This window comes from Anser brachyrhynchus, assembly GCF_964034855.1.
Source record: "Anser brachyrhynchus genome assembly, chromosome: 6".
NCBI classification, from domain to species: Eukaryota; Metazoa; Chordata; class Aves; order Anseriformes; family Anatidae; genus Anser; species Anser brachyrhynchus.
In genome coordinates, this window is record NC_137700.1 from 19125980 (window position 1) to 19145586 (window position 19607).

General features: G+C 37.4%; 1 protein-coding gene across 26 annotated transcripts in view; it reads right to left on the reverse strand.

Moving 5' to 3' along the window:
- Positions 1-19607, reverse strand: part of CTNNA3 (catenin alpha 3) — a 488015-nt gene that overhangs the window by 372091 nt on the left and 96317 nt on the right. For all 26 annotated transcript variants that reach the window (XM_080597472.1, XM_080597453.1, XM_080597454.1 and 23 more), the window contains 2 exons: positions 11456-11719; positions 3642-3845 (listed from right to left, as the gene is read on the reverse strand). In XM_080597472.1, coding sequence (XP_080453598.1) covers positions 3642-3845; positions 11456-11719 — 468 coding nt within the window. The remainder of the gene's footprint in view (positions 1-3641; positions 3846-11455; positions 11720-19607) is intronic.

Below are 19607 nucleotides of genomic sequence, written 5' to 3' on the forward strand. Positions count from 1 at the left end.
AACTCAAGAAATATGAAGTTAGTATTGTTGAACTCGAATATATTCCACAACTTTCCATTTTGAAGGATGAACAGAGACATGACAATAGCCTGTCATTAGAAGAATGCAAGTGCTTATTACTAGAATAAAATGATTGCTCCTACGAATGCATTATTATCCATATACCGCAGTATCATTCTAACATTGATAAGCTATCCAAATTCACAGTAGTAATTTCTGCTATTTGATGTCCTGAAATACAAATACATACCTGTCTCTGAGTAGAATTCAGAGAGAATAACAAAGGTACATAAATAATTCAGAAATACCCCCAAAAAGTTTGCTGCCTTTTAGAATAATTAATTATAAATATAATTGCAATTTACTATATAACTGAATTATTTTGTCAGTGGAAAACCTTAAGCTTCTTGAAGACAGACTGGGTCTTTATTAGTATAAAGAACATTTTGCTTTAATGTCTGTCAAATCACCTCACTGTGATGCAGCCTCTGCAAAAAGTAGCCATTTATGTAAAAGGCAGCATCTGCTGAAAAGATGTTTCTCCCAGCTTGCACTAAAAGCCTCTACATTTTATCACTGACACCAAGAGGCCCTTGATTTCACTTGATGTCCTTAAGACTTATTAAAAACTTAGAATAATTGAGAAATAAAACAAACATAGGAATAAAAAAAGCTATATTCCCTCTTGTGTTTCAAATAGTTAGGAGTATATCCTAAGTTCCTTTACACTTGTTTAGGCACTGAGGGCTAGTTTCAAAAAGTAGACTTGGATGCACAGCTTACACAGAATTTAGGCACTGAAGCCCTTGGAAATGATCCTGTTAAAGCTAAGCAAATACCAGCCAGGACACATTCACCACCAGAACAAGACCCAGGGGGCTTAGAAATGCACTGCATATTACCAGTGCCAATGCATCTCTTACAGCCTCCTGGAAAACCAGGTGCTAGAGAAGAGTTTGCAAAGGTGGCACTTCCTGTGTGGGGGGTCTCTGAAACAATGCAGCTCTCATTAGCAACACCAAGATAGAAAGAAGCCTTGGCAGAAGTAATCAAACTAATATACTAGCAAGAAACAGATACTTAACCAGAAAAAAACCCTCTGAAGCAGCTATATACAACTCATGAGAGTGATTGACAAAAACTGAAATGACAGAGAGTAGACTCTATTTTGTGAACTATATACCCATCAGGACAAAGACAGGAGCAACAGTATATCCTCTGTGGATACTCATCAAGGAAAACTTCACACTCACCTTCAAGCTGTAGTGCAGATCTCTCAGTGCCTCACTCAGGGTATAGTGCACAAATACACTAAGAGACAACATGCATGGACTCACACTAAGTATTATGTGAACAGTGGGATTGCTTGCAGGGCATGGCAGTATTCCCAGGGACAGGGAAAGAAAGGGGTCACAACCTAGTCCTTAAATTATACTGTGTTAACAAACGGCTTGCATAACTGTTACAGCTCATTCAATTCACAGTTCTAGCTTACTGAAATTATTAATAGAACAGCCCAGGAGGCAGTGCTACATCAGCACCTTCTCCTGGATCTGTTCTTCTGTGAGTTAGAGTTGTGAAATTGACACCTGATAATATCCTCAATGAAAAACTTAGTCAATACAGTCTCAGTAATAGCTATAAACTAATGTTGGTGATAGTTTCTTCCACTAAGATAAATATTAAATGTATAAACAGATCAAGAGCACTAAAAGAAACTGAAAACTTTAAATTCACTTCTGCCATTTAACCTTAGTTTAACACCTCATACATATAAATCTTCTGTATTTCTTCCTTTTCACTTCCCTCCTTGTCCTTGTAAGCCTATGCAGTGTTTTGCAGCAAATTATATTATACATTCCCTTTTTACCATGTTTAAACAGCTGCTGCCTTTCTCAAGTTTACATTTTGAATTGAGCAATATATTTTTCACTTACCTTAGGTAACCCTAGAAATGTGATTATTTCTGAAATATGAAAGCTAATCACAATTGTCTTCCAAGAGTGAAGAATTTAAGACTTACATGGGACCATGTGTCTTACACTCATATAGTTTGACTCCTGAAAAATGCAGAATTCTACTAAAGAGTTCTTGCCAGAAACCCATGGTGATCCTTTGGACTGATATGGGTTGGTATACACTATATTTGCATCCTCCCACACTTCCTAGCTACTTCAGGTCAACGTCTTCTCTTATTAAACTTTCAGTCATTTATCAGTAAACTTAATTCATTTTAGAACAGATACCACAACAGACATCTGCTGCAAGAAGGTATCAGAGACCAACATACAGAGCTAACTAAAGCTAAAGAAATTTCACATAAGCAGCCCAAGTGCAAAAAACTACCAGAGAGGTTCAGGAATTACGCTGTATTCAACAGAAGCTGCAGGTAAATTCTAAATAAAAATTAATACAAGCATTTTTATCTGGTGTAGGGACTGAAAGAGGAACTGGAATACACAGATAATTAAATAAATGGAATTCTCCACCCACTCCCCAACCCGGTAGTACAAATCCAAAAGAAGATCAACAAGTACAATATCTGAAAAATGAAAAAAACATCTGATATGCATAAATTATCTTAGTCCCTACACTTCATTATCCTAACGACAATAGGATAAGACGAAGAAAACAGTCTCAATAGAACAGCTTTGGACTGGGTTAACTAGTATAACTTACAGAAGAGAAAGGAGTTTTGGCTTCAAAAAAAAAGAAACAAATAGCTGTATCATACAATTATCTTCTCAGTGTGGTGGATGAATCATCTTGAAGCATTCTTTAGATAAGAACAGTATGCCTATAGAAAATGTTTCCTGAGGGAAGGCATGGTATTAACACTATGTACCCACATTAATAGTATCTGAGTCTCCACTGTTCTATCATGTAACTGCCAGATGTAAGAACCAAATCCGTTCTTTAAATCAAATAATTGTTTTTAAAGCACAATCAAACTATATTCATTTTCATAAATTCACAGATGAATTGGCCTACAAGCATGCCAGAGAACCACATTTCTGGGTTTACTGAAAGTCCTAGCTTTCTGAAGTAGGAATTAAGTCATTTCTACACTTGTAACTCAGTGCCCTTACGAAAATCAAACGTAGTGGCATGAACACCCTAAAATGATACTGTCACTACTCATGTATTAGTAAATTATTATCTAAGTTGTTGCATTCTACAGGAACAGAGATTAATCTCTGGTCCTCTCAGACCTTAAGACTCAACTGGAAAGTGAAATTATGAAATTACGAAGAAACTTTTGCTAGCGTACAAAGGATCATGGCTGTTCTGTCCCAGTGACAGTTTACAATAAGCATCAAGTAATATAAATATGTGTAAGTCATACCTGTAATACAGCATTTTCTATACAATGTATGACAAATTTTTTTCTCATTCTGGAGGTCCATATTTAGCTTTTGCTTAGGTTTATGTAGACAAATTTCCTTTTGATCTTGTAAAGACCATGTTAAGAAATACAGATTAAACTATGAGCAATCACAAGAGACAATAATGGCCAAGTTACTTCTATTGCATATATTATTCATATATATATATATTCATATATATTTACATGAAAAAGGAAAATAATATATTCCATATTATCTACATTTTTAAAAGAGGGAAAAAGCCTGGTTACCTACATTGTTTATGTATTCAGAGAGCAGGTCTTGGAGAGCTTGACGGATAGCATTGCACTCAGCAATGATGCGTTCTCGATGGAAATCACGCGTGCAGGAAGAATCAGCTAGCAAAGCTGCTCCACTTATAATAGCTTCCAAACGTTTCTCTAGTGATGGCCGTATTTTCTCTTCACTCACTGCAAGAGGATCCTGGATAATTAAATGCTGAAAAACATTAGGAGTACTGGTAAGAAAAGTCAGACTAATAAAGTTGCTGCTTTATTTTTCACTTGCATGAACTGCAGTGACATTTTGCTTCCTAGACTTCCAAATAGCCCTTTACCCTTGATGTATCCAAAATACTTTTGACCGTGGAAGACTCCATTTTCCCTACCATGGCTACACGTACAGGTCATTTGCGGACAAAGCCCAGTTCTCTCTGCCACCCAGATCTCACATCTGTGTTATCAAACCTTACTGGCCTGTATTCAGTCCTCAGCTGGCATCAGAGCTTTCCAGCCAGAGCTGTTTCACACCTAAGCGAAACACAGAACAGTAGAACAAGTTCCCAGGCCACATTGACATCTGACCACAACTACCTTATCTCTGAGTCGTCTCTGTTTCCTGCTTCTATTACTTGAGACTGAAGACTGCTTCAGTCTTGCCTACATCTGCATCTCTCACTTCTTCTACAAGGCACGTCACTCCTGGAAACAGAAACACCATTTGTTTACCTTTATAAACATGCGTGTATTTTTATCACTGCAGTATCTGACTACTTGGTTTACCGATCTTCACAATATCCCACTCTAAAATGAAAAGCTATCAGCCCCATTTTACAGGCAAAAAACTGAAGGCCAGCCAGCCTCAGAGCCGTACAGAAGATACGTCCTAATACAAGCAACCATATACCATTTTCCTAAGTTCTCACCCAGCACTGTTTCTCCTCTTCATGTTCTACCACTGATGTTGTCAAAAAGTATTTCTTCAAACTGCTTCCCGTGTCTGTCTACACTTCTTGAGGGTCATCTGACTTCCTTATTCTCCCATATAGTGGGCCTGTCATGAATTTACCATGATTTTTTTTTTAAAAAGAAGTACATCTTATACCATGTTTATAATGTCTGTGTACAACTGTCACACAATATATGTGACATTCACTACTCATTAATACTATATATCTTATCAAAGTATCTCAGAATTGAGGCCTAGCTTTGTTTCAAAGTCTACAGGGAGGGTTGACACCTCCAACGTTTACATTTTGAGAAATCAGGAGGACATCTAGATTTAGCATAAAAACAACTTTACCAGCTTACAGCTGAGAGATGTTACACGACCAGTTGGATTCTGACAGCTTTTATTCTAATACAGTTAAACACTGTGGCAGAAATTCACTGCTGCTACATTTAACAGGCTGAACACCAGCAAAGCACAAAATAGCAGCTTTTGTTCAACAACTGTGTTTTCAAAGGACACAGATTGAAGTGTCCTCTTGCTTTTCACCAGCTGGAATAAACAAAAGCAGCAAAGTGTTTTGGCATGATAAAACTAGTTATGCTTTTGTGGCAAGCATAGCAAAAAGAAAAGGAGAGGTGATATTTTCATACAGTGCAAAAGCAATTGTATTTGAGCTTCAACGTTTAAAGAAATACAAACTTCATTTTTAATCAAACTGAACGTTTGAAAGAACAGCATTACTCTCCAGATCACCAAAGCCCATATTCCATGTAAGTCCCCTTACCTGATGTATCCATATGCGATTTTCTAAGCTTCAAGAAAAAATATTAAACAAGAAAACTATGCCATATGCCCTCAAGTGGAATTTAGGTCAGGTAAATCAGAAGTTATCTGTGATTATCCAATATGTGTTGAACTACTTTTAACCCAGAGAATTTTAGTTATTTTTCCAATTTAGATTTAATATCTCATTTTCATATACTGCCCAACTTAGGAAGCTGTCGAAGTAGAGAAAGTGTTCTGTTAAAACATTTTAAGATAAAAGCTTAAACTTTTAAAAATGGAAATTAAGTCACCTTCCAATTTTGTTATGGATTGCTAAAAAATAATCTCATATATATTATCTATGATTTAGAGAAAGAAGGTTTTTTTGTTACAGGTCTAGTTCTTCTGTCTTTCCTAAAATATACAACAATTGCTTTGAGACATCTGGGATATTCTCCAGCAAGGCTAGAGAAAAATCAGACTTTAGAATCTGAGTATTTCCCAAGGAAGCATTTTAATACTGACATCAGACAGTGCAGGTTCTTTCTGCATTACTCTAGTTCAAATGGAAGCTCGTTATTTCCCAACGTGCAGGAAGGAGCAGTGTAGCTTTCTAATGTTCTACCTCCACTAGTATTCCATTGCCCTGAAGTCCTCAGTATCATTTAAAAGCACTCTTATTATTTAAGTACTCTCAGTATTTCAGCCTCACACTTGCTCCCAATCAATATATATATAATAGAGGACACTAAATCTTAAGTAACCCTTGTAAGCCCTTCTGGGGCTGAAAGTTCTAGGCTCCTGTTCTGCTTCATACCAGAAACTGATTACATGAACTACAGTCCTCAAATTTCCACAGACGGTGTCCAGAAGGAAAAGGTAGTTGTGAGTTTCTGTTTCTCTTCACAGTAACTGTGTTGAATTTTGGGAATTTTGTATCACAGCAGAGCATCACAAAAGAAAAAAAAAAAAAAAAAAGGCAGCCCAGTGCAACTGCTATTGCTGTTGTCTATTTGTTTCAGCAAGTGACAGGATGTATCATTAAAATGGTTTATATGTTTATGTCAGGTGCTCATGTGCATCCAGCAGATGCAATCTTAGATTAAGTTAAAGCAGTAACTATGTATTTTTAAGTTCCTGTTTTTTCCTCAAACCAATTTTCACCTATCTGGATACACATAACAATCTGGAAAGGAGCTGAAGCATAAACAGGAGGAAAAGAGCTTAAATCTTTTAAAGACAAAAAAAAAACTATTTGTGCAGCTATTTCTGCATCTATAAAAGCAACAAAGTAACCTTATTTGTACCACTTATTTGTTTCCTAAGTGAAAGATGTTAAATAAATAAACACTGATCATGGAAGCAATAATCTCACATGCAACTTTTGGTATCAGAGCCAAAATGGGATGGGACCATAGTTTTAATCGCTACTTGTCTACTGACAAACCTAGACCAAAGGAAACATGCAGTCCACTATTTTCATCTGCTTTTGTGGAAGCAGGGAAGTTGGGAGTAAGTTAATAACTTCTCAGTATTTATAACTTAGAACAAATTTGACTTGTACACTCTCCAAGAAAGTTTCTCCAATGCTGAAACTTTCTGAAGCATAGCAGCCCCTGCCATTAAAGGTAAAGCCCAAAGAAAAGAAAGATGGCTTGGAGAGAAGGAAGATGGCTTGCTCTCCTGCTCTGAAGCATCTCCATATACCCTAACCTCTTGATGGCAGTGGAGGGAGCCAGACTGGTTCAAGCAGGCACCAGCAAAGGAAATCATTTAGCTTTTTGCAGGCAAATTCCTAATTTGACAATGCCTGAAGCCAGACCTGAAAGGAGAAATAATCCAGCTCAGTATTATCATCAGAAGCCTCCCTGCTGCAAATAAAATGTTAAGACTCCTTTGTCCTTTTCTATAACAGGTATTTCCACAGAAGGCAGGGAATGTACCTGAAGACACTCTTCTGGAAGTGTGGAGGCAGTAAAATCCCACTTCATCACAAATATAGCTTAGAGACACATTAAGAATATTAATATTGGGCATTTTTTCTCACGTATTCTGTTTGCTGAGCTTGCTTACAACAGTGATATTGTGGCTGAATACAAAGCAAAACTGCACCCTATTTACATGTAACCAAGCAAATTTACTTCCTGTCTCAAACAAAATATGCATTGTAGAAAATTAGGACAATGCAGTACAGGAAACTGGAAGTAGTAAGAAGTGCTTTTATGGACTCTGAAATGGAGGGGCTTCTGTGATTCTGGAAAATTAAATTCTTTTAGCTGCCACCTCTGTCAGTAGGAATGTGTGATTTTAAAAGCAGAATCCAAACAGTTCTTAGCAGTGGGAACTCTGTTTCCCTGCGTAACAGATTTTTAATCCCCGGAGTTACCTAGGTCTTCATTGCTTTTGCTATATCCAAAGACACAGTAGAATTATAAATGAAAAAGATTGCACTTTAACAACTAGCATAGTAATACAGGTTTAGAAAACTGTATGAAGCTAGTCATTAGCGTTTAAATACTTAAAATATTTAGTTTTTTATTATTAACTTATAGCAAATTGATAACTTCAAACTATTTTTATACAGGAAAGACTCATCCACAGTGATCTAGGAATGATAAGGGAAGACATCCTACAGATAGCCAGCTTCCAGAGGTCAGGACATTCATTTCTGATGTGGAAGACAGGTTTATTTGTGTTAGAGATTTGAAACTGCCTCTCACATTCACATTACCATCCTGTATGCCAAACTGCTCAGTGGTACCTCACCTCTGCTGGAGTTCTGCCCCTTTGTCACTACTCACTGGATCAGCAGCTTCACTGTTGGGCTCCTGTATCTCAAGTAAGCACCTTGAACACTAGACTACAGCGTCCCTCATAAAATAAAATGCAACCTCCCAAGTTAATACAGAAACAAACAGCTTCGTGATGGAAAACTAAGACATGCCTGAAGGCTACAGCCAATTATCCATTTCAGTTAGCAAGATGACTGCCTTTAAAATCTCAGATAAAATTGAAGGAGAAACAACATCTCCTAGGAGACAGTTTGCAGAAAGTGCATGAAAAGATGTACAAGAAGCACTGGCATGTATGAGCAAAAAAAAAAAAAAAGAAAAAAAAACACCACTAAGTTCAGCTCAAAAAAAAATAATAGCCAAAAGTAACAAGAAAAAAATGGTTTAAGATTCTGCCTGCAGATTTGATTCTTCAAGGAATTTCATCAAGTATTTCTGATAAGCATACCTAAGCAGAAAAGATCATTTGATTTCCAAACAATCAGAGGACACTAGATATGCAACAAATAGTTTTGCTTTTTTGCTTTCATAGGGTTAACTACCTGAGCTACCTGAGCTTTTAAACACTAGCATTCAATCAGAATTATCACATCCCTATCTTCTTCCTCTCATTGGTTTTCTGATTCATGAAAGAGGGATAATGGGTATCCAGAAACCTGGTTCCATTTCCTGACATTCTGGACCAATTTACAGTACTTTGATATCTCATATATAATTGCTGTGCTAGATAGCCATAATCACTAAAGGACATACAATCACTAAAGGACATAACAATCACTAAAGGACAACATATCAGATGGATATGCTAAGTCAGGCATGCATAGCCTGGATCGTTTTGTTAGAGATCTCTTTACATCAGAAGATGCAATACCAATGAAAAGAATTAGATAACCTACACCCACGTTCTTTTAACACAGATCTTCAGGCCTGAACACAGGCCTGTTCAGCCTGGAGAAGAGGAGGCTGAGGGGAGACCTCATCGCGGTCTACAACTTCCTCGCGAAGGGGAGTGGAGAGGCAGGTGACCTATTCACTGTAAACGCCAGTGATAGGACCCGCGGGAATGGTGTTAAGCTGAGGCAGGGGAAGTTTAGGCTAGACTTCAGGAAGAGGTTCTTCACCGAGAGGGTGGTGGCACACTGGAACAGGCTCCCCAGTGAAGTAGTCACTGCACCAAGCCTGTCTGAATTTAAAAAGTGATTGGACTGTGCACTTAGGCACATGGTCTAAACTTTGGGCAGACCTGTGCAGTGCCAAGAGTTGGACTAGATGATCCTTATGGGTCCCCTCCAACTCGGGATACTCTATGATTCTATGATTCTTATTCAATTTAATTTGTGACACTGCCATTTTGTGTTTACTTGTGAATAATGTGGTATTTATATGGAACCTGTACGACGAATTCTTGAGAATCAACTGATTTAAGAAGTTAACTACTCTAAGGTTTACTACGGATTTCCTCATCTTACAATCAGTAATTACTTTCACACTGCCAGCACTGGCAAAGGAAGAATGACACTGCAAACCATCTAGATACTAGATGTTGGGTAAGCTCCGTGATACTTTTCTACACTATAAACATTTAATGACATTTGTTCCCAACAGACTATTTACTACATCAATTTATTTCATGGCACTGTATTTGCAGCAACAAGATAGAGCAAAGGTTATTTCAGGTCTTTAGCCAATAGAACTTTCTATAGAGAAAGAAAAGCACAACCATCTAATTCATAAGATCATTTTTTAAAAGTTTAAATACTCTATAAATTGTGCTTATCTAACAAATACAGCTTCAATTCCCATTTGTGGTATCTAGGTAAAAATAAATTTAAAAGGCCATAAAGAAATGGCTTTTTACAAGTGAGGCTTCTATGTTGCTACATTTCCAAATAAAACCAAATTCAATCCAAAAGAAAATTTTCCATTTAGTGATTATCAAAATTCTTATATTTTAAAACTAACAAATACGATAACCAAAAAAAAAAAAAAACTCATTAAAATGGTACTACTAGCATACAGTCAAGATGAATTCATCTGCTGTGAGAAGATACAAGCACTTACTCATTTTGTTTGTTTATTTTGTTAAGTAAAACAGATAAACAATAACTCTAATTTAAATTACATTTTCATTCAGGGTGTCATTGTAACAAATCACTTGTGACACTTAAATGTTGCTTTTTCTTTCACTAAGTAAGAAAATAGCTTCCGAACTGTAACTTTAAAACCCAGTGTAAGCAAAAAGCATACATAACATGTAACATGCAATCATAGCCTGTTCCTCTGAGGGAAAAAAAAAAAAAAAAAAAAGTCAGATTCAACTTAGCGTATGACTAAGAGATCCATTTTGATCAATGCACAGCCAGTACAAGATTTGTGTTAAATATATGGACTTCAATCTATTCCTCTCACCTTTCATTGAAAGTTTTAAACAAAATCTATCATCATCAGTCATAACTTCAATTTTCTTGAAAATGTATCAACAATATTGGAGTCGTGAGGTTGGCATCTGATAAATCTGAGTTTTTACAACCAAAAAGGCCCATATTTGCAAATGTGTTTAGAAACTTTTATTCCTTTTGTTGATCTGGGTCTACATCAATTATACCAGATGAGGAGCATGGTCTGTTACCTCATCTACAGGAGCTCTACCAATTTTGACAACGTAATGGAAAATTACACTGGTAAGAGCCAGAACAGCCATATGAAAGAGGGAATGCTCCATAGAGAAACCTACGAGTAGGTCACAAGCAGAGGAAGAGCTGACGTTCTCCAAATATTTGCTTCAGTATGGAAGTAGAAACACCGATTTGTGAAAGCATATTGCTTATATCACTTAATCATAAACAAAAACATAATTGGGTTTCTAAATCTTTCAATTATATAAATTAAATAATAATCCCAATGACAAGTTTCAGAGTAAGTAACTTCAACATGCATTGTACTAGTTCAAATGCAGTCAATGCAGCCGTGATTACCATTGATGACTGTCATTTGTAAACTGAACTCCTGGGTTCTGCCCTCTTATTCAAGGATGTTTCTGCCTCCACCATTACTCACGTGCATGGAAGTAATTCTTAACTGCTGTTTGAAGGAAGCAAAACGATGAACATGCATGAAGAATTAATTCCAAGCTCTTTTGAAGAAGTGATTCTTCCCAATAAAATAGTGATACTATTCAGACTAAGACTATGCAGAGCATTGGTTTCTAATACCTTTTAGTCTGCCATTTCTAACAGCAATAGTTGTTAGTGAATACAAATAGTAAAACAAACCATTTTTTCCAAAAATGTTGCAGTGTGCTAAATTTATGGGTTCACCTACCTCAAGCTCATCAAGCGCACTTCCTAGAGTGGCTTTGTGAGATGAAGGTTGTCCTGTTTTATTTCCAACTCCTTGGGAAGCATTAGAAATTACATTGAGAGCATTCTGTATTTCACTGCAAATTGAATCCTTGCTGGCTGTAAGGGATGCAACATCTGAATGTTCCAAACAAGCTGAACATATTGACTGTAGAAGAGAAGAATTTTCTTTCAGGGATGCACGTGCGGCAGCAATTTCATCTCGCTGATTGCTAGATTTCAAATCCTGTCAGCAAAAGAACATGCCATTTATTTCCAAAAGCATTTCAAAACTTCAAAATTGACAAGTAATGTATAAACAATGTTTTATCTATCTGTAATCTGTTTAAGGACACACCGAATTAAATTTATCAAAGATTGGGAAAATGGACTATGTCTACAACAGTACTTACAATCGAAACATCTTTATCTCACAACGGATGAACAAAGCTTATGTTAAACAACACCAAATTTTTATTTATTTAATTTTATAACTAGTACCATGAAAGGTTGACATTTTGCTGCTTCTTAGGCATAATCTTCCTTTGAGAAAACAGGTTTGGTATTTAGCTGCTGCTTCTCCCAGACACGTCTGTCTTAATAAGCAATAGACAAGGAGAGGTGTAGATAGGGTTAAGAATAGAGTTTTTGACTGTTGCATCTAAATATATTTCTTGTATTTTCTTCCCCACCCTGCCAGCGTATGTCTCAAGCACTCTATACAAAGGAACAGCAGGCAGAGATAAGAATTCTGAACTCCAGGGAAATGGGAAGCATAGACAGTAGGGAAATCAAAAAAGTGTCTGTGAAAAGCCACCTCTGTAAAGTGCCACTGCCTATTTCTCCTCTCTCACTGCTTTGTGCACACTGTGAGCATTCAGGGATCCTGCCACTTCCATCTTGTTCCTTCCTCATCCACCCAGATTTTGAAACCCTGCAGCCTTCTGCCATCCAAGACAATAAAGAACAAAGTGAACCTTGAAATTGGAAGTGAGATTCAACTGTTTCTAGGAATCAAGCTGAGGAGCTGTTATTTGGACAGCTGAAAGTTACGGACTTCAGGGCAAAAAGACAGTCAACATTAGGATTGTAAGCAGCCGCCTGTCTCTGCCTGCTTTACTCTAGACAATTTCCTCATTTTCTTTCTGCATCTTGTCCCTTTGAAGAATACTAGTAGATATTTGCAAAATGGCTTGGATGAAGGAGAGAATTAAATTCAAGGGAAAAAATAAAAAAGGGAAAACAGCGCATCAGAACAAGAAAAGCCTGTGGCATCAGCTTCAAATGATGAGAAGAGGCACAATGAGTAATGAACAACAAAATGTGCACGAACCTGCTCACAGTCTGCTCTGAAGCAAGCTGAAGTCTTCCTAATTGTTTTCCTTTGCATTGCATGAAGCTCTACATGCATTTACAGAAGCATCATAATACCCACGACTCGCTATGTAAAGTTTCTACATTTATGGATGAAGAGCATCCAATATTAAAGGAACCAGTCCTATTATTTTTTTAATTCTCTTTTACTGTAAGAAATGCATTGGACATAGGATGGGATCTAACTTCCTCAGGCTTAGTTGGAAATCTCAGGGATACAGCAAATAAAATAAAAACAGTGGAGCCCTGAAGAGAAGCAGACAATTGTTCCACCAGCTGATCACCTGAATTAGAAAACTGAGCTATGTTCTTAGGAGGACTAATATTTAATGTTAAAAAAAAATCAATAAACCAATACAGAAATGAATCACCACTGTGTAGTAATGACTTTTTTGCCCAGGATGCTCAAACCCAAATATTCAACTGCACCTCCAGCTCCGGTAAAGCATCTGCAACTTCTCCAGTGCACTCTCAGCAAAAACCAGTGGTTATCATGCAACACAGACTCTTACTCTAATTAGCGAATCTACCTTTCCTGCAATTAAATGACAAGAAGACAGAATGCTCCCTTCTCTGCTGTACTGCAAGGAAGCTACAGACCCGGAGATACAGTGGTAAGTCAATACAACACTTCAATCTAGCTGGCTTCTTTTCTTAAGCAATTCTTACTGTGCTGCAGCATCATACGCAAATGATCAAACTTGAAAATCCTTCCAAAGGACTTTTTCCATCCAAAAAAAGTACTGTGTAACCAGGAATGAGTGGTTCCTACAGAATCCAAAACTGCCAAGCCCGTAGCACAAAGCCAGTAACAGCAGGACACCAACACAACATCCATTTTCAATAATAAACAAAGCACCACAAGTCTTCACGACAAACCCAAAGAGCAGGAAAAAAAAGTAGCTGTAACACAAAATAAGTTGTCATGCTCCCCTCTGGCACCCAAAACTTCACACAAGTTTTGCAGGTATTCTTCGGGGTTTTATGAGTCTTGTTATCACATTCAATTCTATACAAACAGTAAGAAATGCTGTAAACACCGTGATATGCATTCTCAGTAGATTAAAATTATTTTACTCTGTTTCAGTTTCTGTCTCTTAGACTCGTAGACAGGGAAGAATGCAGGAAAGAAGGAGAAGAAAGATTTCAGGGAATTCTAGCTGGGACGGGATCAGCACTTACAGAAGTGTTTCTGGGAGCTCTGGGAACAGGAAGGGTGCCAGGCAATGGAAGATGCATTTTGGGCAAACTGTTCATAGGATTTCTCTCTGTTTCTCTCCCTTCACCTTCCAGGGACTTCATCAAGGAGAGGGGACCTTATCCTGGCAGACCCTGCCTCCACGCAGCCATCTAACTTCTACTTCAGCTCCAAAGGAAACTGGGCACCCCCCCCAGCGCCCTATACAGATGCCTCTGAGTACTTCCCCTTGCCGCTAGGATTCCTTGGAAGGGGAAGAAAAGAAATGTATGATTTTACTGTGAGATTTATGAAAAATGTAGCAAATAGACCCTAGCTCCCCACACCTGCCTCAATTAATGGATTTTAGCCTCTGCCTCTTGACTTCTCCCTCGACTAGTCCTTTGCCAGATTCCATGCTCAACATTGTTACACTGGTGGCAGGGATGTGTTCAACTGTTAGAGATTACATTAAGAAAAAACTTTAGAAAATGCAAATAACTTGGTTGTAGCTCAGGAGATGGAATACCTGTGATCACTGGGACACAGAAAATAAATTGAGGGAAGTAAAAGACAAGCGAATCAAGCAAAATAGTTACATTAAATAAACAAAAAATAAAAAAGCCAATACTGACTCCTGTCTTAAAACAGTTCCTCATCTTTCCATTTTGCGTGAAGAAATAGGGAAAAAAGTAAGACATTTAAGATGCAAATATAAATTAAAAGGGTGATATTATGACAATATAAAGAGACTACAGCATATGTTTTCTGACCATCAGAATGTGCATGTAGTGATAAAAAGCACCCAGGCAAGCAGTAAAAGCCGCACCAAACAGCTTAGCATATATTACTACCTACTTGTAACACAGCTCACTCAAGGAACAGTGCAGAAATGTGAAGAACTCAGACAAAACAAATAGGTACATTTTATTGCTTACAAAATTACTGAACAAAAATATGTGCATTAGACTGTAATTGTCTGTGTGCCCTTCAAAGATAGGTTTAGGGGTCAACTAGACACCAAACTCATTATCAACCCCAAATTCTCACATGAACTCACAAACAAGTGATTCAAGAATTGCACTGTAAAGATGCAAGTGGCAGTGAGGTACAGTTACGGGTTTTACAGGATCATGCAAAAAATAAGAGTTGACATGTAAGAAAGCTTTCCTCTCAGATTTGAGCACTGCCCACAAAATGAGTGCCACAGAGTTAAGAATTGGATAAGAGTTCTGTCATGAGAATGATGTCTTGTTGTGCAGTCAGGCGAGACTGTGTGGGCCTTGCCTAAAAGACACCAACATCTCTACAGCAAGAGTGGGAAGCTCCTGCGTTTGCTGAGAATAAAGCCCAGGTTCTTTCCCAATTAGGTTAATAAAAAATACAGAGAGAACAAAGCATAGGACAAAGTGATTGCAAAGATGAATCTAGACTATAACCATAGATATATGCATGCATATATGTACATATACATACATAAAGGGTCCCAATGATGGGCTTCCCTCTGTGAAGGGAGCATCATAGAAGATGTGGAAGAACCACCACTGAGTCTAGAAAGCCAGTGCAATATTAGCTTTCATGGTAACATGGGGTAATGCAGGCTGAAAGGGACCTCAGGAGGGCTCTGGTCTTACCTCAGTCTTCTCAATGAGCTTCTTGTAGGTACCAGGGGCTGCTGTCAGGTTCCCCCCAGATTTTCTCCAGACTGAACAAGCCTGGACCGCTCATCCTCTCCTCGCAAGACAAGTCATCCCATTCCCAGCCTTTACAACTCATCAAAAAGCCAAGCAGACACACCTAAGTTTCTTTCAGAGTCTCTAAGCCTGCATTTATACAATGCAGTGTTTGTAAAGCACATGGTCAGTTTTAGATTTGGTAACCAAACACTTGGTAAAAACTTTCTGTACCTTAACATGATCCAACTTTCAAGAAAGCTGCAGATCAACAAGGCCTTCTACATGAGCACAGCAATCATACAAATAGGGTTATGCCACTGCCAAATTGCATACTAAGATGCATAAAAATAAGCTTTTTTTTTTTCCCTTCAGCTTTCGTCTAAAACATTCAATGTGTTATTGTTTTTAAAACACTGTGTTTTATTTCACACAGCATTGTATAAAGTTGCAGCATCATGGTATTGGTAAACTTGCCTATGAAGAGCCTCACTTCTGATGTGTAACACATCCACAGCAAGTCAAACGCCCCGGAGGAGGCACGCCCATAAATTCAGAACAGCAATGAATCACAGGAAGATATTTAAACACAGCTCTGTGCGTTCTCATTGACTGAATCACTCTTGTTATTTAAGCTGACTGGAAGTCATGGTTTTAAGGACTAAACCATAAGTAGCACACTTTGCCTCTACAAAGATTCTGTGCTGCCTTTATAAAACCATGATTTACTGGACTCAGGTTCCACCTGAAGTGAAGTCTTGCAATTTTCTCTGTACCTACAGCTATTTATTGTTAATAATACTCAAGCTAATATATAATACCACAGAAAAGCACAGCTATCGTGCACAAGAATCAAAAGCAGATCACATCTGTTTAAATCCCAGGTTGTTGTTGCTTTTTTGTTTGTTGTTGTTTGTAGTTTTTTTTTTTTTCTGGAATTTGCTGTTCAGTTAGGGTAATGTTGTTTCTTTTGATGACTTCTTTGCATCAGATTGCAACTGCTGCACAACACTCATGTGTTTCATCAAGTTCTTGTCTCCTTACAGATGACAGAGCAACACCTTGCTGTCACTTCTCTATCCATTATTTCAGAATTTGGTCCCCACGCTTCTAATACCCTGCTCTGGTAACTATCCATCTCCCAGATGGAGTAGCTGAGTTTGAAAGGTAGCAAAGCAATTTTTCCCTCTAAGAATTAATGGAACAGAATTTTTAAGTCCAGCAATCCTTTTTCTGCACACATATACCACTTAATGTATTAGCTCATAAAGGTTTTCTCCTCGTACAGTTATGGGCACATTTGTCATAAATGAGCATGTCTAGAACTAGAGCAGGAAGCATTTGTCAGGGAGAGGGGCCCAGGTTAAACACCAGATCTGAAGTTAGGAACCTCCAGAAGGTCTTATCCCATCTTCAGGAGGAGGAGACGGGTAAAGAAGGCATGAAGGAGAGGGAGAGAAGAAATACAGAAGAAATATAGATGACTTGAAGAGGAGTCATTTCTTTGACCTCCAGAAGGCCCATCCATTCCACCAAATCCACAACAAACTTAGCTTATTGTTTCTATGAGGTTAGTGTCCACCTCATGAGAATCCACATTATTGCCTTAAAACTGAGAGGGGAAGGAAATTAAGACTTAAAGATCACTTACACACACCTCAGTGAAACTAAACACCATGTCTAAGCATATTCCATCTATCACATGAGTTCAGGGCCTGTCTCCAACAAATCAGCTCAAGTTCCCCTAGGTGTAAGTTTCTCCTGGTCCTGAACTGAGCACACTGAAGTTTTCCTAGATTTAATGTCTCAGCGTGAGAGATGTGAAACAATCATAGATAAGCAGATACACAACTCATATCAGGCAGCCTGTTTCAACTGCAATTTTCTCAAATTACATACTCAACAAATATTTATGGTGCTTGCCACTACTCACCTGTCAAACTCCAGTTGCAGTTTAACATTTTTTTAAAAAATATTTCTTATAAATACTTGCTAACAACTTAAAATAAGCTATTTCCTTTTTTTTATGATCAAAAAGTCCAGAACTAAAGCAAGCTGAATCAAATAACTCAATGATGTATCCTCACACACTATTTTAGGATGCACACAATTCAAACACTGCAGAGAACGTTAAGTTGCTGTAATGTGGACATACGTCCAACTGACATGCATAAAGAGTGGCACTCCAGCAATTGGAACTGAAGTGCTAATCCATCAAAACAAGCTTATTAGCATTACCAATTTCAGAAATGTTTTAACAGTACATTTATTTTTAGCTGTTCAGTTTAAACTGCAAAATTAGCTGGTTTCAAGTATTTATCATGTACAGCACTGCTTCCCTTTTTTCTTGCATATCAGTTTAATTTTTTTTAATGTTGTTTTCTGCACACCTTGCAAACACTTACAGGACAGCAACTCAGAGCAGGAAAGAAAAAGCTTATGCCCTTGAGCTCTGTACCGAATGTTAATGCGTTTGTGTATGATAGATTTAATGCATAAATGAGAACAAATGACTTCCAGCAGCTGCACTCTGCACCTATAAATCGCTGTGACTATTGCAAAAATCCATACAGAGGAAGAACAGCTGTATAATTTACAGCATCAGTATTTGTCAAGAAAAGCAGCAAATATAAAACTCGATTTCTTTGTTTTAGCATTCCTATAAAAATTAGAAGTTATCCTTTACAGACTCCTTTTAGATTAGAACTTCTATTCATCTTCCCTGATGGCACTTCAGTGCAGAAGGTTATTTAATTCTTAATAACGTTGAAGGAAATTCAAAAAGCACAAAACCCAGCACAGTTTTACAAAATAAATGCTAGAAATGTGTAAAAGAGCTAACAATGAGCATATTATGTTTTGCATTGAATATGCTTCGGTAGTATCAGAAAAGTATAGTACTCTGATCCAATGATTTATACTGTACAACAGGTGATTTATATTACATAAATCCACAGAAAGCAAATATTGAAACACAGGTTTGAACAGCTGGATTTGTTCTCAAGATGTTTCCCCACCAACATGGCGGACAGCCACATCACACACTCCTGTTCTTCCTTACGCTTGAGAGAATTTTGCATCACATTCAGAGTACTGTGACGAGCTCCCGAGTACAACCCAATACCCTACTTTAAAAATACACACCGTACCACAATAGCTATAAATATGGTATATACTCTGCAACCAATGTCTAAAAATTGCAGAATTTCACGGATTTTTATTGGAGAAATACAAAGCTTTGCATCCCAAAGTCACATGTCCGTTCAGCCATTTACTGATTGCTTATTTGTGAACACCAAGCAACGGATCTTAAAGCATGAAAAATATCTGAATTTTTCACAACCAAGGAAGTGCAACTTTTGAGCTCGTGGTTTTGATTCAGAAAATGGGGACAACTTTCAAAATATTGTTATTTTTCAGAGAAAAGACACTTTCACAGTTATATTTATAAAAGAACATTCTGTAAAAACATCTTTACTAACAAAAGTAATTTCAAAATCTATGAAACCATAATAATTACTTTGTTGAAGGCATTAAAAATAGTTGCTTCTAGAATGAGTTCAGTATTGAACTGCATTGTCACTGTGTCTGTTACCTTAAGAGACTACTGTCTGTTAACAGAAGTTTAAACCCCCAGTTTACTTCATATGCTAGCTCCAACTTTCACAGTTGGAATGAATCAGAAGGAGATTGTGTCTTCCTGGGCTCAAAGCAAGTGACAATGAACCCTCTGGTGCATTTCTTATATGATAAAGCCAGTAAATGCAGTTTCCTTGAACTCTAAATATATGAGAAATAAGATGTTTAAGTCCCTTAAAAAAACAACTGAGTTGAGCAGGTTTTTATTGCAAAAAAAAAATCACAGAAGTTCAAATAAATAATTTCAATATTTTAATTGAATGTCTTATCAG